At 39.9% G+C, this 24,354-nt stretch overlaps 1 protein-coding gene across 1 annotated transcript; it reads right to left on the bottom strand.

Annotated features, from left to right (window-relative positions):
* Positions 1–19,956: 19,956 nt before the first annotated feature.
* Positions 19,957–24,325, bottom strand: LOC133131234 (mucin-2-like). Its single transcript, XM_061246490.1, has 7 exons — positions 23,506–24,325; positions 23,208–23,401; positions 22,380–22,501; positions 22,052–22,113; positions 21,779–21,879; positions 20,732–20,895; positions 19,957–20,543 (listed from the first exon to the last, which is right to left on the bottom strand). Exons 1-7 carry the CDS (start codon positions 24,237–24,239, stop codon positions 20,451–20,453), a joined length of 1,470 nt encoding a protein of 489 aa, XP_061102474.1. The 5' UTR covers positions 24,240–24,325; the 3' UTR covers positions 19,957–20,450.
* Between the last annotated feature and the right edge of the window lie 29 nt (positions 24,326–24,354).

Here is a 24,354-nt window from a genome sequence, read left to right on the forward strand (position 1 = left end):
CAGCACATGGATCTCCCACTACTGAGCAGGTAATTAGCGTTTACCGCTAGCCCCTGAATGAAGCCGTTATCTCTGCCCACTCTGCTGCTTTCTCTCACTTTATCTCTTTGCTTCTTTTCTCTCTTTTTCATACTCAAAGGACTCACAGATTCAAAGGACACTCTCTCTCTGTGTCCTACTCTCCTCTCCACTCTCTCTCCCTCTCTTCCTCACACACACACAATCTCTCCCTCCCTCTCTTTTCCTTTCTCTCCTGCTCCCTCTTGCCTCCCTCCCCCTCTCTCACTCTCTATTGCTGTCTCTCACACCCCCTCTCCCCTCTCCCCCGTTTCTCTCTCCCCCTTACTCTCTCACTTTTTCTAGATCTCTCCCCCTCCCTTTCCCTCTCTCTCTCTCTCTCTTCACCCTCTCTCTCTTTACTCTCTCTCTCTTTACCCTCTCTATCTCTTTACTCTCTCTCTTTCTTCACCCTCTCTCTATCTCTCTTTACCCTCTCTCTCTTACACACACATACCCTCTCTCTCTCTCACTTCACCCTCTCCCTCTTTACCCTCTCTTTCTCTCTCCCTCTCTTTCTCTCTCTCTCTTCACCCTCTTTTACTCTCTTTTCTCTCTCTCTCACTCTCACTCTCTCTCTCTCTCTCTCTCTCTCTCTCTCTCTCTCTCTCTCTCTCTCTCTCTCCCTCTCTCTCTCCAGTGCAGATGCACATCTCCTCATGTGTCCCCATCTGTGGTTGTTTCACTCTCCGAGCCTGTGGCCCAGGGGGGCGGGGCCTTTGAGCCCTTGCAGTAAAGCAAGAGGAAGAAAAGCCCTGGGAGTGTGTGCTCCTCAGAGAGTTACAATAAAACTGGCGGTTTACAGAGAGTGGCAATGACATCAGCTGCACGGAGTCAGACAGACAGATGGGCACACAGACAGACAGTCGGACAGAGGAGAGAGAGAGAGAGAGAGAGAGAGAGATAGAGAGAGAGAGAGTGATACTTGACTTCTATACCAATCATTGTCCACAAAATCATCCAAAACCTCTTTAAATTATTCATCAATTTATAATATTATATTCTACCATAAGTCCATCTCTTTAAACACTAATAAGAGAGAGAGAGAGAGAGAGAGAGAGAGAGAGACTAGGTTAAACCAACCATACATTATTTTTCTCTTTATTGTGGGTTTATTCTACCGAATGTCCTATTTTATGTTTGACTGTCTGCAAAAAAAAAAAAAAAAAAAAGGCAATAGTAAACGGCCCATGAGATGTTGGTACTGAACTGAGCATGTTCATTTGAGGCTGCCCTAGCCTGACACTCAGCGTTGCGTAACACAGTTAGACTGATTCAGGAACAGTCAGAGGAAAAGAGGGAGCCTGGGGACTGGGGGTGGGGGGCGGTGCTGGAACTGATAAATTACAGCAATGAATCACCTAACCCCATGGCCGGTCCGAGTGAAGACTGGCAACAAACTTATGGACACTCCTTATGCCAGCTGAAAATAGCAACGGGTTCAAGCAATGACAGGACGCCCCATGAAGAACGCACCCCACCACCCCTTCTAATTGCCTCCTCACTTAAAATCATCTATCAAAAAAAGCAAAAAAGAGGCTCCTGTGCAGAGAGAGACATTAGACATTAACTAAAATTAACTCAACGAAAATGCCCTTAGATTCTCAGCCATCAATCATCAAAATCATATACTCCAATGGAAGTGATTCTGTGTCCAGGACCCTGTCTGCCGTGAAGAAGTAGCCCATAAAAACTGTATATAGGTCAAGTGGAAATTATTCTGTTCTTAAGTTTCTCTAGCTACAATTGCTTTTTCCACCTCTAAACAATCAATGTGCCTCATTGTCTGAGAGGTTGCAGCAGAGGACCTGTCGGGGAATATCAACAGCCACACACTGTCTGAATATGAGACTGTCACATTGAAGACAACCCTGGTCCTGAGGGTCCCTATGCACACTAGTTTTCTTTCGAACCTAAATTGCAGTTCCTGAAGACTGAAGACACTTGTTCAATGATGGATTTACCCTTGTCAAACAGACCTGGGTCAAATACATAGCTGTTTTTTGAGGCAAATACTTCTCTGTGCTCGATTGATCTTGCCTGGTGCAATTGAGCCAATCAAGTGGACCAGAAGGGAGGGTTTGCACTTGTTGAGAGGATTCCAATACACCAGACAAGCTCAGTAGAAAATAAACGTATTTGAATCAAAAATAATATTTGACCCAGGCCTGTTGTGAAATATGCAATAAAATGAACACTTCTCACTACGAATATAATGGAAGACGAGGATGAGGCAGATGTTTCTTCCAAAAAGTTATTTTGCGGTACGTACAGGCTTTTTGTATTTTTTTCCAGAAATTGACTTCTGACAAATCTCATAAATAAGAGAAATCTGTTTGAAAATACATTTGTACGTATTTTCTGTCAGAATTTCAGAAAAATGTTTATTATGTTTTAATAATGTTTAATTTCCCATTATACCTGCAGCTCAATACTTTTTCTATTACTAAGAAATTCCGACACATTTTTCAAGTATTTATTAAGTTTTACGAAACAAAATAAAACAATGGAAGGTCATAACATGGCTATCAAGCCATTTGCAGCCGTGAATTAAGTGGTATGTACTGTTGCATACCAACAATTAAATCATAATATCATAAATCATGATATGCCTTACTAAGCTGAACTGAGTGACTCCAGACAAAAAATTATAACAAGACGGTTTGACATTGAGCACAACCGGATGATATTAGCAAGGAAGATATGCTAGGAGATAACTAATAGACTTAATGCAGTTTGCATATACAGTACTGGCATGAATTAGAAACATTGTGCAGTTTAATTCTTTTAACAGCAAGATGGATAAGACTGCTCAATGTTGGTAGTAACCAGTATATCATGGTAGGTGGAAACCATGATGTACTGATTATTGCTTGCTTAAAACAAACAATAATTATGTCTATTAAATATTACATTTATTACAGATTGCATATGCCAAGAGACTAATCATAATCTGTGCTAGTTAACCCTACTGTAGTGATCATTTTAACTATGGTCATGTAATTAAAATGAAAAGATTTAAAAGTTGCGTTATGCCTTTTTTATCATTTCAGACACTTCCACACAAGACCACTTCAGACATAAAATCCCGTATCGGAGGGATTAGAATTTACAATGACAAATTGTATTGTAATGCCGCAAACAATTAAAAACAGAAACTTTACACGACAACAAAGAAATAAACAGTGAACAATAAATGCAATGTAACTGATGCATTTTTCCTGCTTGCGGGATTTATATCAAAAGACAAACTGAACAGCATACGATCCACGGAAAATGTTAATTGGCTTTTGTGTTGGCTGATCATGTGCACATTGCATGTGAAAGGGCAGAATATGCCATAAACTGGGCTGTGACTTGCACCCGGGTTGAGCAGGCGAGCGGCGAAAGGGTAAAATGAGGACCCTGTCTGACCGGAAAATAGCAATAAGCCAAACGAAAATAGCAATAAGCCAAACAAAAATAGCAATAAGCCAAACAAAAATGACAATAATCCAAACGAAAATGACAATAAGCCAAACGAAAATAACAATAAGCCAAACGAAAATAGCAATAAGCAAAAGGAAAATAGCAATAAGCCAAACAAAAATCACAATAATCCAAACGAAAATGACAATAAGCCAAACGAAAATTACAATAAGCCAAACGATAATGGCAATGAGCACTCCTGACTGACTGAGCGGCAGCTGTCCTCCCACTTCGACGTGATTCCCGAAATTACCAGAGGCAGCTGGATCGTCTGGAAAATGCGAAATTGACAGTACACCAGATCGCAACATGCGCTGGAACATAGGGATCTGCGTGTTTCATTTCCACATTTTTAATCAGTCAGATGAGCTCTCAGACAAATTTAAGCTTTTAGTTTTATGCAAATTTCGAGGGCATTTCAAATGGAAATGAGCAAAAACTCAGAAAATGGTTGGAAGAAAACAACAGTTTACATGGTGGTTGGAAAACCCTGGCCTGAATTATTGAGGTGGGTGATATATTGTAGCAATATTGCAGGATGTTGAGAGATGCATTATGCAGATTTTGATGTTGCCAGCTCACGTATCGTATGCACTGGCAGCATTAGCATCCGTGGATTTTTCATCATCCCGCACAAAACTAATCTTTTTTTGCTCATATATTTTATAAATTACATCTGCTGAACATAATTATGCCGAAAGATCACCTATTAAATTTGACACAAAAATGCAATCAGCATATTAAACAGAAAAAGGCTATCTTAAGACATAGTGCCTTGAAATAGTTTTTGCCCCCTTCCTGATTTCCTTTCTTATTGCATATTTGTCACACTGAATGTGTGGACAAAATGTAATATTAGATCTTTAGACAGTGTAATAAGCTGCTCAGCAAAGAAGAGTGGCCAATAGTGTTGTGAAAGACTGATATCAAATTGTAGTATGGTTGTACTTATTGCTGCTAAAGGTGGTGCAACCAGTTATAAAGGGTGCAATTACTTTTTCACATGGGTGATATTGGTTTTTGATAACTGTTTTCATTCAATAAATTAAATAATAATGTGTTGTGTTTATTCAGGTCTAATGCTACATTTTGTCTAAACCTCTGAAACCATTCAGTATGACAAATATGCAATTATATGGCAAATCAAGAAGGGGGGAAATCTTTTTTCATTATCTAGTATGAAAATTGAATATCAAATTAGAAATGACTGCTACAATTGTTGCATCTAAATATCTATTCAGCCAGAACCTGTGAAAGTAATATCCAATCATGATTGCAATATGATATTACAATATGTAGATGCTCCACTTTACCTGTCTAATGTCTTCTTGTAAATCAGGTATTAATGCCCTACTATTTTTCATGGTTAATTTCTGTTAGGTATGTGCAAATCTGACTGTGAAAGGATATTGTCTAAAGGTTTGTCTCCGACGCACAACCCCCATTGTCATTGTAACACAGTTGTCAGCTCCCCGGACCCGAGGCTTAAACTGACTTTTAAGCCGGCAAAGTCTCCAGCTTAATGGCTGCGAGGTAGAAGCGCTTGAACAAACAGCAGGTGGTTTTATATCAGCGCAGTGGCAGTGGGGAGCTTGTGACTCCCGCATGGGTTGATATTCTGCGGCCCTGCAGGCTGCACCACATGGTCTCCCCACAAGAGACACAGGTACTCTGTTACTCTCCCAGTATCCCTCACATGAAGAGCACGCTTTTTCAATACTTAATCAGATATCTCTTTATGATATGGTTATCTATGCAAACACATGGTCACGTACCTACAGGCAACCTTTAATCTCAGGGCATAACCTGAGCATATATTTTACCAAAAAAATATCTGCTTTCAAGAGCTGGCTTGGGGATGAAATCAAAGTATTTCATTAAAAAAAATATCAGTGTTGTTGAGAGTACAGTACTGATGGGAACTCGTATAGGCAAAACTAAAACTGTGTACTGTAAATAATAATAATAACAAAATACATAAAATAATAATAATAATAACAATAATAATAATAATAATAATATATATCTATATTTATTATTATATATATATATATAATAGTATCTTGCAGCCACCATCATGTAATACTGTAATAGAAGGGATACATGCATTAATCCAATGAGGTGAAATTAAACTATGTTACTACGCATAACTATGTGAGATGCATAATAAACAGATGGTGATTAATTAATTAGATTAAAAAAAGATCTCAGAAGTATCTCATACTATCTCAGCAAGCAAGCATTCTATTACCTTGTACCATTGTGGTGAAAACTAAGATGACATTGATCACAGTTAGCCCTGCAGACCTATGAAGCTGTTTATAAATCATACTAATGGTTTCTCCGTTATATACATGCCATGCATCAGGCGCACATGTATGTACCAGGTCTATATATAGCCCCGTTACTCAGTGCACTGCATCATATCTCCATAGCCAGAGGACGCGTACACCAAGGCTGCAGTCGACTTCATGTTCAAAAGTGAACGTACATTTGTTGTGTCTGCCATTAGCCCGTGGTTGTGAGTTCCTTGGCACGTATTCATGCCCATGAGCACTTGCACATCCCGCACAGTGGCCTACATTGCACACTGGCACTGCATGGGTCAATTGCTGTGTGCTTAGCTGGAGTTTAATCCTTTGGGCCACAAAACTGCATTACAACTGGAACAGCTATCCAAATCTGTGAAAGCTGGATTAGCCGTTCCAGTTGTAATGCAGTTTAAAGGAGTTTAAAGCATCTTTAACCTTGGGTTTAAACTCCAGCTAAGCACACTGTAATTGACTCATCTAATCCAGCTGAGTTTGTTCCCAAACACTCGATTTATTAGGACTCTCAGCCCAGGCTGTGGCCTCCAGCTCCAGTACACTTCTAAACTGTCAAGTCAACAAAGCTACAACAAGAAACAAACAGAGTAGATTCATATTCTAGTAGCTGAAGACCCCCAAAGGGCTTATTCAAGGAAACTGTTATTGACATGCTTTTGAAATATAAACAACATCTTTGCTCCTTTGTGAATATCTGCCTGCTAAACGCATCACATTTCCAGCCGCACCAAAGAATAATGTTTAAATGGAAGGGGAACACCTATTGTCTAAATATGAACGTGGGGAACATGAGGCTGCAATGATGTTTGCGTTACTTTATTGCTTACATTGTGAATCATTCCGTTATCCTGCAGGTTAGACTCTTGGGGCCATATTTTGCACGCTAGCATGCTGTTGATTTCGCATTTTCTGGATGAACAAGATGCCTCTGGTAATTTCGGGACTCGTGACACACTGAAGTGGGAGGAGAGCCATTGCTCGGGCTGTGTCAGTCAAGAGTTAGCCAATCTTTATCAATTTGGTGTAGCTTATTGCAATTTAACAGCCAGACAGGTCTACATTTCGCCCTTTTGCCACCAACCTGCTCAAACCTGGTCTAAGGCACAAAACATAATTACCGCTTGTTTTAAACAAGCAATGATCGTTACACCTACTATGATGCGGCTAATTCCAACAGGGGCGGCCTGTAGCGTAGTGGTTAAGGTACATGACTGGGACACGCGAGGTTGGTGGTTCGATCCCTGGTGTAGCCTCAATAAGATCCACACAGCCGTTGGGCCCTTGAGCAAGGCCCTTAACCCTGCATCCTGAGGAGGATTGTCTCCTGCTTAGTCTAATCAACTGTGTGTAAATGTAACATCACTGAGCAGTCTTTCTGGCAGTTAAGAAAACGAAACTGCAGTTTTTTCCGATGTATGTCTTCCTCGCTAATTTCATCCGATTGTGCTCAATGTCATAGAGACTGATTAACAAAAAGACGTGTTGTTATTATTTTTATCTGGAGGGCCGGCTATGTTGATAGGTGGCCCGAAAATCCAGTTCAAGTATTTGAGTCACGTTCAAGTTCAAATAACCAAGGAGAAAGTCACTTATGCAAGGTGTGAGAACCCCAAACACCCATTTTCCACTCAAAAGAAAATTGCTCAGTTCAGTTTAGTAAGGCATATCATTCATATGAATTAATATAATTGAATTGTATGTTGTTTTTTTATTTTGTTTGAGCAACAGTTCACACGGAGTCATTCACTGCTGCCAACAGCTTGATAGCCTGTGTTATTATCTTCCCTGGTTTTATTTTGTATAGTAAAACTTGTGAAATAATTGAATAATGTGTCAGTATTTTTTAGTTATAGAATAGCGTGCTCAAGGTATTGAGCTGCAGTAAAACGTTAACGTTATCCCATAATAAACACTAGTGTTATTGAAATTTTGACTGAAATTCTGAAAATACATTCAATGCCCTGGTTTTCAAATGGAACCTTAGAACCGGAGGACTTCTAATCGCTCAGATGAATTGACTTTGCACAAGTGCTCATGTCTTGGAGCTGAAATGTCTAATTAATTTCAGAAGCCCAGCTATTTTTTCTGAAAATATATTCAATGTCAGAAATTTGTTAGAAGTACATAAACAAATAAAATAAATAAAAAAAGCTAGTCTGTAACTGCTGCAAAATAACTTTTTGGGAGAAACATCTGCCTTATCCTCGTCTTCTGTTGTATACTGAGAGACGCATTCTTAACTTATGGCCTTTTGTTGGGCTATTATCCTACACAAATGGGCTGAAAAACAATACAATCAAGGTAAATATGAATAAATTAAATCTGTTCCTTGAGAGATTCCTGTACCCCGGTCTTGCTTGGTGTCTTGCATGGCATTGCCTAAGAGTAGCCTGCGGCTTTTGACAGCCTACTGTAGTCTACTGACAACACTGTCATATCTTGAGACAAGGTGCTTCTACGGTAGGCTAACCTAGTTCTTAAAATGACATCTCTGCAGAAGCCACAGTCACAAGAGCTAAACTTAAATCCTGTGGCAACATCAGGAAAACTGAAGGAAGTCGTCTAATTAATTACAGAAGCCTGGCTATTTTTTCAGGGAAATGCCACAGTAAGACCTTATAAGATCATTCTGTGCTATCCAGCAGGATGGCAAACATATCCATTTAGCTTCCCACCACAGGTTTACCCATTTCATTGTGAAGATTTTAACCCCTTGAGTCTCATCGGTCATTGTACTAAAACTCATGGTTCTATCAATATAACCTATTTTAAGATGCCATTGCTTTAGCAACAACAGTTTCTTATTTTGTAACATGTGGGTGGTAAAACAAGTGCGGGGGGACCTCATCTTTTTGGAAATCCACATAGTACAAGAAATAAGGCAATGTAAGTGTCCTTTTCACGATCCAGCGGACCAAATGCATAACAAATCATCATCGTAATACAAATCTCATTGTAAAAATGAGAAGCTCTGAGAAACTTTGATAGAATGTCCATTGTTTACTAAGAGGAATTATACTTGGCTGTAGTTGGCTGTTGGTTGTATACTTCTCAAAAAGTACTTGTACATAGGAATTATATTATCTATGTTTTGTATAGGCTTTCTAGAACATGATCAGCCAAAGTACAAGCATCTCTGACCAGTATTGGTAACGTAATTGAAAATAAAATTTTGTGTAACTTAGCTATTTTTAACCATTTGAAAATGCAATTTAGCTGAGGACATTCCATTTCCAAGGATGTATACCTCTTTGGGCTTGCATAAAACAACATAGCATTTTTTTGCTTGCGTAACGATAACATAGCATTCAAGAGTGAAAACACCATTGACTCCACAATGGAGTACATTTTCAGTGACGTGACCCCATTTTATATAGGTGAGCATTTAAATACATTGTCAAAACATTTTATTATTATTCAGTATGCTTATAAATAAGGGGCCAGCCTGCTTTTGAATAATAACTACCATGTGAAATTGTGGAATGTGTTTGACTTGTTGGTGGGGGTTGGGTATTTGACAAAAACTTAATGAATCTCAATTAATATATTAGTATTTTTTTATGATCTACACAACCCGATGCTGTCTGATAAGAGTTGCAAGGATAGGGAGGTTGAGACTGACAGGTGGGGTGAAGTTCTTTCCAGGATAAAAAGTTGTTGTATAGTTAGTAAGCAAAATGCAGTATTTAACACCTTATACCCATAATATCATTTAGTTTCCGTGTGTCCTTTTGGAGTCTCCAAATGTCCTTTTTGGAAAACTGCATAGACATAGATTAGAAAAAACAATGCAGAATGCTCATTTTTGGTGATATTTGAAAGGGGATTTGTCCGGTGTTGTGATTTGGCTCCATTGTGTCCCTAAGCGCACCAGCCACAACTACAAGAATCTGTATCCAATCAAAAACATAATGTATGTATGAGAAAGGGCTACCTTTCGAAAGAGACCGGGATTATGCCTGTTGTCAAAAGGGTTCATGTATAGTAACCATTTCATTTTCGGTATGTAATTTTCAAGCATTTGTCAAGAACAAGGGCAATACTTAAGGGGTTTATGATCGTTTGGGAGACAAAGAAAGGCAGATTCTGGAGCCAAAATAAATAAATAACCAAAATGGTTCCAAAGAAAGTACCTCACGCTTTGCGCACAGTGAATCTTTAAAGTCAGCCCTTGGTTTCCCATATCTATATTGAGTGAAGACATTTCTTATTTAATGCTTAGACATAAAAGTGACGATGTTTTTCATAACAAAGTCAAGGTATATACATGTTTGAAGCCATTTTGGTCAGGAACAGTGTGTGTGAAGCAAACAGAACAGTATAACTATCACTATCCATGCCAACAAATGTTTTTTTTTTCCACAAATACAGTACTCTGGAATTCTACAGGGTGTACTGCAAGGGCAAGGTGTAAATAAATTCAAAGGAATTATCTCATCAGAGATTATTTTGTAGAACACTGGCTCATTCCAAAGATCATTAAATGCTAAACTGAAAAACAAAAGTGATATTTTCAGCTTTTATTGTAGCCAGTCTAGTTGCTGCTATCTCCCCATTGGTCGATTGAAGCACCCATGCATCAGCTTGATTATAGCTGTAGACCACCAGCCAATTCACCACAAAGAAAAACAGAACAAAAAACCGTGCATTATTGCAGTTGTACAATAACCACTCTGCACAAAGAAATGGAGCCCTAATGGAGCCCGGTGAAAACACACTAGCCCACTTTACCTTGAAATAATTCCCTGGGCAGAGAGAGTGTGAGCATTTGGAAGCTAATTAGTTCAAGCTCACAGACTTTGAGAACATAAATATTTCATAAATGCACCTTGTTGATCGGTATGATTTTGAAAGGACCACCTTGATTTCCCTAATGCATGGGTGCCCCATTTAAATGCTAGTACTGCGGCTAGGTGACCCGCAAACTGAATTACCATAGTCATTCAATAGCTGATTAATTCATGTTACATTAAATTATAGCAAATTAAGGAGTTGTGGAGACACTATTTTGGAGGTCATATGTCAGTATGATATTTTGCAAAAACAGCTACAGACCATGTATATAATTGTTTAAGACACTTCACTGTGTGCTACAGTATATGAAGCTGCAGATAAAAAAAGGTTGATTCCGCCAGAAAACATGATGCACATGCTTACTATGTCCAACTAAGCCATTAACTATGCTTCAAATTAGGCTTCAAAACTTCAAATTAATGTTAGCTGTGCACTTATAAAAAGAAACTATTGATTGTTCTAACACTTGTACAGAGTCTTCACACAGATTATTTTGCACTGTTTTAAGTTTAAGTTAAATTTTACACTTCTTAACTTCTCTGAGTGATTGAATGCGTGCGCATGGAAATGTTTTTAATGAAAAAAAAAAAACAATCCACTGTCCCCTCCTCTCCACCAGCCACCTGCACACCAAGCAAGTAGCCTAATGAAATTGTTGTTTTGTTGTACAAAAGCATTTAGTCACACTCCTCCATGTGAACTGTGCAAGATCCCCCCCTGGAGTTATGCCCAAATGATTTGCCCTTTTAACCATTTGAAGAGTAGGTTTTTTGGATTCAAATTTTTTTATTTTATTTATCAGTGTTCTAGAACTCCGGTGCTTTCAATCACCAGCAGTGATTGTTACATCAGCATTAGAATATTCAATTCAGAACTTAATAATCGCATTTGTAATGTAAAAGTGTTATTTAAAAAAAACATGGCAGGAAATTATATAATACTGTAGGGGATGACGCAGCTGGAGGCCTCAGGCGACACAAGAATCAGTGATTCACATCACCTGACCACTGCTGATGGCATCATCGCGGTTTGTTATTCTGTTCATAAGTCCCAAGAAAACCTTTTCCCACAAAGCGTATTGTGCTAAGAGCAGTGAGGTCAAGTTGGTTTTAAAAAGATGTGAAAATCGTGACATTTAGCCAGGCCTGGTCATCCAGGTAGAGAGAGCACGCAATGAGGTGGCCCTCTTTGGGGGAGCAGGCGGGCTCACATTTCAGATTTTTCCAGGATCACCTCCCGCTCTCCACGCCTGGACATCCCTTGACAACAAAATGTCCTCTGACCATAGGGACACTGCTTTAACTGCCTATGTTGTGAAGTTGAATAGTTTTTTTCTTTTTAAAAAAAGGGTTAAAAAAGGGTAAGAATCTAATGGGTTAACCATTTGAAATGTACAAATTCAATGTATTGTACATTTCATAAATGTGCAATACATTATTGAACTATTTCAAATAATATGGCAGTTTCAAATTAAATCTTTTTTTAAACATTTTTTTACCAAACATAATTATGAATACAATTAATGGTTAACTGACTTACTTTTCAAGCACCTTTATTCATCACAACTTATGACTTACAGTTGATTAAACTTATCAGGATTAAACTTATCCCCCTCTGAATGTTGGGTTAAAGGCCCATGTTTTTGAGCTTTTCATGTAATCTTGGAGCTTTCAATTTGTGTTCCATCCTGATCCATTCATTCATTCATTATCCTAACACGCTTATCCTGAACAGGGTCACAGTGGGACTGGAGCCTATCCCAGCATACATTGGGCAAAAGGCAGAAATACACCCTGGACAGGTCGCCAGTCCATCGCAGGGCACACACACCATTCACTCACACACTCATACCTATCGGCAATTTACACTCTCCAATCAGCCTAACCTGCATGTCTTTGGACTGTGGGAGGAAACCGGAGTACCCGGAGGAAACCCACGCAGACACGGGGAGAACATGCAAACTCTGCACAGAGAGGCCCCGGCCGACGGGGATTCGAACCCAGGACCTCCTTGCTGTGAGGCGGCAGTGCTACCCACTGCACCATCCATGCCACCGCCATACTGATCCAAGTGAAACAATTGCAATTTTGCTGAAAGTATGCATATTTTATGGTCTTTAAGTCTAACTGCTATTTTTCCGAGCTGCTTGTAAAACAATTTCCCACGTGACATGATGTATCTTTTTGCTCTGGGGGGTAGGGTTAGGGACCTTTCAAAAAAACCGATGTCCCTGCTCTTTGTGAATGTTTTAGATACTAAAACCAAGAAAAGAATGTGTATGGGCTTTTAAAGGCCTTTGTTCAACAGCCCGATAGTTATCACGATCTTATCATGGCTACACCAGGGCTTGAACCACTAACCTTCCGGGTCCCAGTCATGCACCATGCCACTACATGCTGCCCCATATGAGGTGTAAAATACAATACTATATAATCTCCTTGCTCTCCTCTCTGGCAGAAGCAGGTCCAGAAGATTATAGAAAATTTCTTCAAATAAAATTTGTCAAATACCCAACCCCCATAAAAATGCAAACATCCCATAATTTCACATGTCTTTTATTATTTGAAAGGAGGCCTGCTCCTTATTTATAAGCATACCGAATAATAATAAAAATATTTTGGCAATATAAATAGATGCTCTCCAATATTAAATGAGGCCAAGTCCCAGAAAATGCCTTTTAATGTGGAGTCAAAGATGTTTTCATTGTCCTCCTCAGAAGTATTTACTGAGAGGAGTGATTTCTCCCAAGGCCACCGAAGGTAGAGTCTTCCATTTAGACTTAGGCATCGCAAAATATATATATTTCTGTTGTAAAACACTAACCTTTTTAGGTATAAAGTCTCAAGAACTATTTTTGCTGGTGCTTAACAGGTTTGTTTACAGTCCACCTCTTTGTGTAGTTTCCCCCACTTTATTCCGAGCAGGAGAAAGCAGAGAGGGCAACTGACAGAGATGGAATCACTGCAGAGTTTCATGGTGGGGAGTTTAGCCTCTGGCTATCCCCCCCCCCCAGGTATTTCATAGTCTTGCCAGTACACACCTTATTCGTTATTATTCATCACCTGAAATAACATTAGCCTAGCTTGCACATAACAGACACCCCCAGTGCCATCAGTGGGTTCATGCTCAGGTTTGCCTCTAGCAAACTGTCTCTGAGGTGCACCTTCATTTAGTTTAATTTAATTGTTTTCTGGGGGGGGGGGGTGCTGAGGCATGGGGCTGTTGCAGCAGAGGTTCTTTTGTTACAGGCCTGAGATGTATAGGTAGCATGCCCTCACTGAGCCCTCACTCAATGATTTGTGCTCTTGATACAATTGTGCGGTCATTTTTATTGTTTCATACTGCAACATTCACTGTATTGGAGAACGGGTTGGTTGGCACGCTGGTCGGTATACATCGTTGGCACACTTTTCCCTGGCACAATGGGGTGACATCGCTCAGGCAGTAAGAGCAGTCGTCTGCCAGTCAGAGGGTTGCCGGTTCGATCCCCCGCCCGGGCTGTGTCGAAGTTTCCCTGAGCAAGACACCTAACCCCCAAATGCTCCAGACGAGCTGGTCGGCGCCTTGCATGGCAGCCAATCGCTGTCAGTGTGTGAGTGTGTGTATGAATGGGTGAATGAGAAGCATCAATTGTACAGCTATATGCTATTGTCCACAAATGTTTCATAAAATTAGGTGACTAATGATTCAAATCATGTTGCGCACTCGTGCCAACCAACCCCAACACAGAGTTGGTTGGCACGTTATGGGGTTGGTTGGCACAATGTTAAAATGCTGTAGTTACAAAGAATGAAGCAACCAATATAAATAATTTTCAACATTAAATTCAAATAAGAACACCTATGCAATGGGAGACTATAAATATACTAAATAGGGTGTCTCGGTGGCACAGCCTGCAGAGCACTGACCGCATGCTCATTGTGAGCCACGACGTCAACGGTTCGAATCCGACCATCTGACAATTTGCCTTTCCCTCTCTCTCGCCCCCATTCTTTCTGTTTCTATATACTGTCCAATAAAGCTGAAAAAGGCCTAAAAAAAAAAAATATAATAAATAGAGTTGAAACCAAACAGTATTTTAACAAGTTCATCAGTAGAAATGCCATACCTATAGGCCTACTATTCTCTCGTTTTATCTTTCTCCTCGTGTGTGTGTGTAGGGGGGCTGCATTTGAGTGTGTGCATCTGTGTATAAACCTGTGTACGTGTGGATCTATGGATTATGGTGCCTGCGTTCATCTGTGTTTTTGTGCCTGTGTGTGACTGATGGGACAGTAACCACAATATTGTGCTCAGAGCTCCACTCACACACACAGGCATGTGGATTTGTATACATTATATTTAATCATGTTTAATATATGAAAAATGCATGTATTACCACATGATCCGTGTGCCAACCAACCCCACTCACATTGGGACCCACCTCTTTAAACATATGATATCACAATATTAAGATTCAAATGTTGTATTAAAATGTAGCTGATTCTGTGTATAAAACACAGTTTTATGATACGTTTATTGTGAAGACCTTTTTTCACTTGTGATACTACAAAATTGACACTACAAAAAATGTAGTGATTTTTCTGATATTTACACATAATAGATCAGTGCAGTTCAAGAAAACAAACATTTTGATGTTACAATCCCAGTCTCCCCTACATCTTCCTGGAAAACATCATTTTAAGAAGAAGAAGAAGAAGAAGAAGAAGAAGAAGAAGAAGAAGAAGAATCTGTAAATAAATTATAAATTATGTAAATGAATGTCAAACTTGCATTGTTCTCTATATTGTTGAATTGTACAGTGTGAGGGGTATCACTTCGATATGGAACGTTGTACCATGTAGAGGTCAGGTTCACTTCTATTCACTTAAATATTCATTGTAAAAGCCTTTTTTAACCAGGTGTGCCCAAATCTTTGCACACTACGGTATTTGTAGCCTATTGAATCATAATCATGCCACTAATAACAATGAGAGAACTATAAGCAGTGTTCTATGATCTACCAATCAAATTCTGATAGTGGAGAATCTGTCCATAATAATTACCATTAAAAAACATGTTTTACCTCTGAATAAGTAGCCATGTAGCTTGGCCTTTTCCATTGCACTCATGCTCTCTTATTATTTGTGACATTCAGTGAGTGCTTCCAATTCAGAAATTAATGCAGGGAGGTGGATGTTAGCCCACACAAATTTTTTCTGTTTTGGTCACTGCCACTCAGTAAAATATATTACATTTTCCACAGTTGGAAGGACATTTAAATATAAGTTGTGTTTTTCACCAAATTTCTGTCCCAATATAAAGACAGGGAGAAAGACATTTTTGCTGCACGCCTTCATCAGTTTGTTATTTTGTGAGGGTTTTCTTCTGTTTTCCACAGGCCCGGATTCAACAGACAGTTTCTCATAAACTTTTTAAAAATGATTTTCATTCCTCCCCAGTTGTGTCACCACAGTGGCACAATCACCTACACTCTCAGGAAATATAGGTACAAAAAGTTCCTAATAAGGCACGAATGCTTGTCACTGGGGTGATACCCTATTTGGTAAATAAAACTGTACACCCCGCCATGGGTTTATTAATTCATTTGTGCCTTTTTGCTTGCATAAGTTACCTTGTACATAAATAAAACATTATTGTACTTCCAGGGCACATTTGGAAAAATGTGTCCTTTAGGAACAAACATGCACCTCCACTGTATCTTAATTAAGAGAGAACACCAGAATCTCTGAACCTGAAGCTACCTGATAGAACGATGGCAGGAGAAACAGGTGTGGAGGAAACTATGCAGTAACATCTTCTGTGTTAAATTAACTGTTACAGTGTACATGTGGTTCCTATTGGACTCATATACATTTGGTTGCAAATTAATTAACACTGGCCATTTTATCGTGTACTTGTCTCGCAATGCAAATACACGACAAAGATTAAACATAAATAAATACATTCATTCATTATCCTAACCCACTTATCCTGAACAGGGTCGCAGGGGGGCTGGAGCCTATCCCAGCATACATTGGGCGAAAGGCAGGAATACACCCTGGACAGGTCACCAGTCCATCGCAGGGCACACACACCATTCAATCACTCACTCATACCTATGGGCAATTTACACTCTCCAATCAACCTAACCTGCATGTCTTTGGACTGTGGGAAGAAACCCACGCAAACACGGGGAGAACATGCAAACTCCGCACAGAGAGGCCCAGTCGATGGGGATTCAAACCCAGGACCTCCTTGCTGTGAGGCAGCAGTGCTACGCACTGCACCATCCGTGCCGCCATAAATAAATACAAATATATGCAATTTGAATAAATCACAACTGATCACAAAAACACATATGCACACACTCACACACACACACTCACACACACTTGCTGTGTTTTTTAACTTCAAGCCTGATTTTAAAGTTAAGACAACTGTGGCAGATAGGGGTCAGAATGTAGTTCCCTTCCTCCAACAAGAAAAGGGCAAGGGCAAGCTTGGTAACTTCAGTGGCCTGTAGCGTAGTGGTTAAAGTACATGTCTGGGACACGCAAGGTCGGTGGTTCGATCCGCACAGCCGTTGCGCCTTTGAGCAAGGCCCTTAAACCTGCATTCTGCTTAGTCTAATCAACTGTACGTTGCTCTGGATAACAGTGTCTGCCCAATGCCATTAATGTAATGTATGCTATCCAATTTACACATGTGCCTTTATATGGTTTGTCAAGCTATTGTAATATAAATGAGTAAACTAAATTAGATAGAAAATGTATGTTAGCATTTTCTAGTTGACATCCAATGTATGGTAATCTGAAAGCAAACATTTACAAGATCTATAAAACATAATAATAATCATCAATCTGACTTCCAAATGCCAATTATCATAGCAGGGCTGATACCTACTTTACTTTGTGTTTATTTTACCAGGCAGGTCAATTGAGATCGTAATCTTATTTCAATTGATGGCTTGTTGGTATTGTAAGCAGTGCCTTCCACCACCAAGTCTCATCTGTGTCCAGCCTATGAAAGGCCCTTGTATCTAATATGAACCTAATCCAAGCCCAGAAAGCCCAGAAAGGCATGTTGCACAGTTCCACATTTATCGGCAGAATGCCAGCATGGCACGACACTGATAAATGGTGCAAAGGCACATAGTAAAAATATGCCTGCTGAATATTAATTGTTTTGCCATTTTCTATTATGGTGCTCAATCTCACAGAGGGAAAAGCACAGATTTTCTGTACTTGTCAGTGACCTGATTTAAGTGATGCATGCAATGGAACTTCTGGGGTTTAACCTAAAACTCACAAAAAGGACCCCAGTGTTCGTCCTCTAAAGGCAACCAAATGAAACAAGCAATAGCCCCATCCTCTGGCTACACTGCATTCATTAAAAAAATGCAAAAACAAAAGCTTCCAAGAATATACAGGGAAAAAAAGATAAGAAAAGACATGTCACAACAAAACAGCATTATAACAATTACTTTTGAGATATGTGAGAACTGCAAAACAAGGTGTTCAATTATTCAGACTGTCTGCTGAGTCCAGCTCTCAAAATGAATAAAGCAGGTAATTCCTAGGAATGATCTCTAAATATGAACACTCTTTCATTGATTTTCTTTCAGCCTGTCACCTGAACAAAACAAAACACCAAAAAAAACTACAAATCCCATGGATCCTCATTACGACTCAGGCCTGCTGCTTATGGAGCCCAAAGACTCCCCAGAGTGAGATTATTCAATGACTCTTCTGTTTGCTCTCAAACAAAGACTGACTCTTCTGTGAAATCAGCCGGAAATAAACCCAGCAGTTTCAAGAGATGTAATGAACCATATATGCTCTAGCACTTCTGCCTGCTTACAGACACAAATCTCTCTCGCAAATCAAGACCCGTGCTGGATAGTTTCTGAATCTCATGGAGGTGGAGGCAGTGTGTAGCTCTATGTGCCTGCCTCATGGAACCACTCAATCGGAACAAATGACCCTATTCCGATTAAAAAATTTTTTTTGTTTAAACGGGGTAGTCGACATCTTTTGACAATCCATTTAACAGGAGAATATATACACAGTATCCCATTTAAACACTTAAATGGACTGCTTTCTTTGAATGCAATACATATTCTTCCTGCGCCTGTTTGTTCACAGGGTAAGTGACGCCACTGAGTTTTGACCCAGCAAGAGAGAGATGTCTCTGGGTCAGCCTTTTTTTTCTTGTCAAACCAACATTAAACAAACTAAAAAGTATGAAACGCTATTCGAAAGACTCGAAAGAATAAGTTATTCAAACATTTGTTTGACAAAATGAGCGAAAGTAGAATCCACTGAAATATCTCTTGTTTAGTTGCAAGATAATTATATTCAGCTATGTCAGTTCGACTAGCCTGACTAATTATTGTACCTATTACACAACACAGATTTGGCGATATGCGAGAAATGTGTATTGTGTAGCTACGTGAGATCATGAACATGTTTTAATCTGACTAAATGCTTGGCATGCAAACACAGACCTTAATCGAATCACATTTATTCAGTGTGTATGTAAATGGTTCATTTGGAATCTTCAGTCGGAACAAATCATTCAGAATTAAGAAATATCCTTAATTTTTTTATTTGGACTTTCCAATTAGTTTGGCACCAATGCCTTTTTAATACAAATGTGTCCCACTCCGTGCTCCAACTGCATGGCAGCCATCTTAAATGCACCTCTGATCTTGAATGATATAAGAAAGCATCACACCTGGAGCTGTGGTGGCGCAACAGGCTGAGATGCAGCAGACTTTGTTTGTTGCAGTTGCACACCGAGGACTGGGGTTTGATTCCCGGTCCTGCCGAAAGGGAGGGTCTTGGCAGGGTGCAGAACAGCCCCCGGGGGGGGCCTTGGAATCACAGTCACGAGCATGGGACGAGACGGCTTGAAGAACGCGTGTTGTTCTCAGATCGCCAGATCCCTTTGGGCCGTATCAACTGTAATCCACTAATTGGATTAGAGAGGGTAAAGTTGGCTACCAAATTGGGAGGAAAAAGGGAAAAAATCTGAAACTGAAAAATGACCATGACCACAAGCCCCCCATGACCACCAGCATCTGCTCCTATCCCTTAGTTTTCTGTAGCCAGCAGGCTGTATTGGTCATCCCTTGTGTGTTTAGCATGTCATCCTTATCTTGCCTTAACTTAACCCAGCCTTGGCTACCCTTTTGATCACCTGTTTAATGCACCTAGTTCTGTCCTGATCTCGCTTATATGAAGCATGTGAGGGATGTGAAGGATGCGTTGCATGAAGCCTGTAATTTTAGAAAAGACATAAACAAGAAAGAAGAGGAATTTAATAGTAATGATATGAATTTATTGTGCTATGCATTCGTTTCCCACAACCTTCAGAAGCTGCAAACAGTCTATGGAATATACAGTTTGCATATAAAATAATGCATATGAAAAGAAACATGAGAATACAACCTAAGTTAATAATTGTCAAATGTAGCTATTTTCTTTTGCAACTTTTTATGCAGATTTTAATTTAATTAAGTAATATTACTTCATTTTGGGATTATCAAATATCAATATAGAACACACATATTCAGGATAATAAACAACAGGAAAAATTATTTACAGTAACATGTATACCCTTTTGTGTTCAAATACCTGTGTCTAATGTTTGAGTAGTTATTCTCATGTTAAAGCGAAAATAATGAACAAGGATTCATAAAGCTTACACCATTAAGCCATGCAGTTGCTATTTATCATTTGCGTTATAACACTTATAATAGAACATTAATCATAATGAAACTGGATTTCCGGACTCCAACTGGACATCAAAACTCCACCCTCAGATGGGATGTGGCCTGTACTCTTGTATGTGGTAGGCCCGCATCCTGCGCCAACGTCTCTTGATGGCCACACAGCAACCACACAGCTGACACTGCAACACAGAGGGAGAGAAACTCAGAGAGAGAGAGAGAGAGAGAGCATACACTGCAACACAGAGGGAAAGTTATCGTGAGGGAAAGCTTCCTCACAGCTTGCTGAAAAACAGATGGAGAAAAAATGAGACAGGCACGCACACACACACAGACACAGACACACACACACACATACTACAGTACTTACAAACAGGAGAATCCAGAAGGGGAGGATGATGATGGCAATACCACAGGGGATTATGATGGCCAGGGCCCATCCCGGGAACCTGGCTTTAGCTTCTGTGATCAGTATGAGGACAGCACTGCTTGTGGTGGTGGGGACTGCAGTGGTGGTTGTGGTAGGGGCCAGGCCTGAAAGTACAACATCAATCAAATCAAATAATGTTTTAGTTATTTTTGCACATAAAACTATTTATCCACAACATATTAATGGTGCCATGTAACTATACCAATATCAGTAATTGGTGAGCCTGTAGTGATTGTAGTCCACCCACAGCACAGCAGCCATACCATCATGCACCGCGCTCCTGCCAAATGGCTGAAGCTATGCAGGTGTAGGCTTGGTTAGTACTTGGATGGGAGACATCCTGGGAAAACTACAAGTTAAAACATAGGTCCTGAGTAGGAGGTTCCCCGGTGTCCTGGCCAAATTCCCAACCCTGGCTCTTTCAACCTGCCATCTAATCATTCCCGGATTCAATTAGCGAAAACATTGTTCTCTCCCTCTCCACCTCAGCTGGTGTGTGGTGAGCGTTCTTGTGAGCTTTTTGTCCTGTTCTCCCAGAAGCCAGAAGACTGACTGAGCACCCTTCTCCATGCCTGTCCCCTGTCTGAGAGTACCACTCATTGGCCTTCCAACTCCTCTCTTGCTATGGATAGAGTCATCCTTTCCCGGCTTCAGTTACAAACTGAAATTTTCAATGGCATGTACTGTCATTTTCCTGTTTATTATACATGTATTATGTAATCAGCCTTTTTAATGGAGTCAGCTAATGGCAGATGGGCTTCCATTTTGGGTCAGTTTCTTCCTTTTCTGCTAAAGGCTTCTTCCTATTACAAGACAGGGAGTGTTTCCTTGCCACTGCCACTCAATGCATGGTCATGGGGGGGTTAGATCACTGTAAAGTTGCTTTGTGCTAATTCCCTTCGAAAAAGCTTATGAAAAAGGTAAAAAAATTTAAAAATTTAAAAATTAAAAAAAAAACAGCTGTTGATGTTGCAGGAAGATACCTACCACTAGCTTCCAGTACTGCTGTCAAGAATTCGCTTGGTTGTTTCATATCATCTGCGCGATAGACATACTTCACCATGGCATGAATCTCGTTACGCTCGTCCCTGTAGGAACATAAAAAAGGCGGGATTGATAAATCCTTGGCTCCATGCTGATGAAATACACCTTTTGTACATTTAAGTGTGAGTATATGTTTGCAGCTTGCCTCCGTAGATATTTGTCTAAACAGTTTTTTTTTAATGAACATGAACTTTACAGAAAGCCTTTGGGACTTACCTAAAATCAGCTTGTGGAGCGATGACAGGATTTGCACCAGGTTGGTTCAGTATTCGGTTAAACTAAAATTGAAAGGTTAAAGCAGAAACAGATATATTTTAAATGGTTGAATAAACAGGAATTACTTCCTCACTGCCTTGTGAGCTATGAACTTATGATCAGCTGAGCAGTAACTGGAATGTTCAGTGTTGCTACGATCGCTTTGAATAAGAAGAAAAAGAATTAGAAGGAAGAGCATGCAGATTTTAAAAAAACTGAATTTATAAAAAGTAAGGTACCTTGCTCTCCATTAGTTTCCTAGTATGATATGGACAAAGTATATGCTCACCAGGTCTTTGACACGGTCCGTGATGCGTTCGTACGTCTCATTCCTGAGACTAGAGTTTTCTTCCATGCTCACGTTGTTTATCTCATAGCCCAGTGTCAAAGCAAAGGAATCATTGGATAGTTCTGAGGGGAAAAAAAGCTTAATTTAATTGTGTTGGTTTAACATAAACTTGTCCATTCCCATCATCATGAGAATATTTTTTAGACAGACACAGAATGTCTTCTGCTGCTGTAGCCTATCCAAGAGGTTTAAACTATTGTGAGTTCATACATGACCTTCTGCATACCACTGCTGTAATGTGTGGTTATTTGCATTACTGTCGCCATTACTGTCACCAGCTTTGACCAGTCTGGCCTTTTTTACTGACCTCTCTTTTTAACCAGGGTGTTTTTGCCCACAGAACTGCTGCTCACTGGATATTTTTAGTTTTTTGCACCATTCTCTGCAAACTCTAGAGACTGTTGTGCATGAAAATCCCAGGAGATCAGCAGTTTCTGAGATATTCAAACCAACCTGTCTGGCACCAACAATCATTCCACAGTCAAAGTCACTTAGATCAGATTTCTGACATTTGTTCTGAGCCTCTTGACTATGTCTGCATGCTTTTATTCATTTAGTTGCTATAACATGATTGGCAGATTAAATATGTATTTATTTAAATGTATTTATTTAACAAGCTGGTGTACAGGTCTACCTAATAAAGCACCCAGAGAGTGTATATATATATTAGTAAAATGGTCCTCTGGGCTTATACCCCTGTGGAATTATATTCAGATGGAGCTGACAGGGGCCAGATGTTAACATATGGTGTGTGGACATGTGACTTACTCTGATAAGTCATATTCTGCATTGGAACAGGATCATTCATCTTCGTTTCATAGCGCCGTACTCTCACTGGATGATTTGTGTGTATTATACGAACATCCAAGAGAGTGTGGACAATTGTGAAAATTTCTCTCTCAGTGGGGACAGGCTTGATGGTGTAGAATACAAGTCGGAAGAAGATAAAAACTATGCCCATTCTGCAGAAACAAATGGAGACAACATTAGGATTGTCCATCGTTGAACAGTTTGGGAAACAATTTCAAAAGGTGGACCAGAAATAAAAAATAAAATGGAAACATACACTCTACGTGGACTTGTGGTGGTTTGAGCTGCAGTGGTGGTCATTGTTCCAGAGAATGTTGGTGCAACTATGATCGGAGGTACTGGTGCAGTGGCAGGTGTAGTTGAAGCTCCAGTGGGAGTTGTAAAAACCTTGGTTGGTGTTGCAGTTGTATTTTGAGCAACTGCTGTCATTTGTACAATTGTTGTTTGAGGAACTGTTGGGCTCACAGTTTCAATTGTAGTTGTTGGAGCTTCTGTTGTTATTGACGGATGATTTGCAGTGGTTGGAGGCTCAGTTGTAGTTTGAGCACTTGACGTGGTTGGTGATCTTGAAGATGTTTGAACACCTGCTGATGTTGGAGTTTCAGTTGCTTTTGGTGTTGCATTAGTTGCTGTTGTTGGAATATTTGTGGTGCTCACAGCTTCTCTTGTAGTTTGGGGAATTGATGTAGTTGTAACTGCATTTGGAGGAACAGTTGTGGCTGGAGTCATAGTTGTTGTTTCAGCAACAGTTGTGGTTTTTGTAGCTATTTTGGTTGGAACCACAGTTTTAGTTCCTCCAGTAGTGGCTGGAGTCATAGTTGTTGTATCAGCAGCTGTTGGGGCGGGGGTTTCAGTTGTGTTTGGAACTGCAGTTTTACTTGGTGCAGTTGTGGCTGGAGTCATAGTTGTTGTTTCAGCAACAGTTGTGCTTTTTGTTACTATTTTGGTTGGAACCACAGTTTTAGTTGCTCTAGTTGTGGCTTGAGTCATAGTTGTTGTTTCAGCAGCTGTTGGGGCGGGGGTTTCAGTTGTGGTTGGAACTGCAGTTTTAGTTGGTGCAGTTGTGGCTTGAGTCATAGTTGTAGTTTGAGAAACTGTTGGGGCC

The sequence above is a fragment of the Conger conger genome, chromosome 6 (assembly GCF_963514075.1).
Source record: "Conger conger chromosome 6, fConCon1.1, whole genome shotgun sequence".
In the NCBI taxonomy this organism is placed as follows: domain Eukaryota; kingdom Metazoa; phylum Chordata; class Actinopteri; order Anguilliformes; family Congridae; genus Conger; species Conger conger.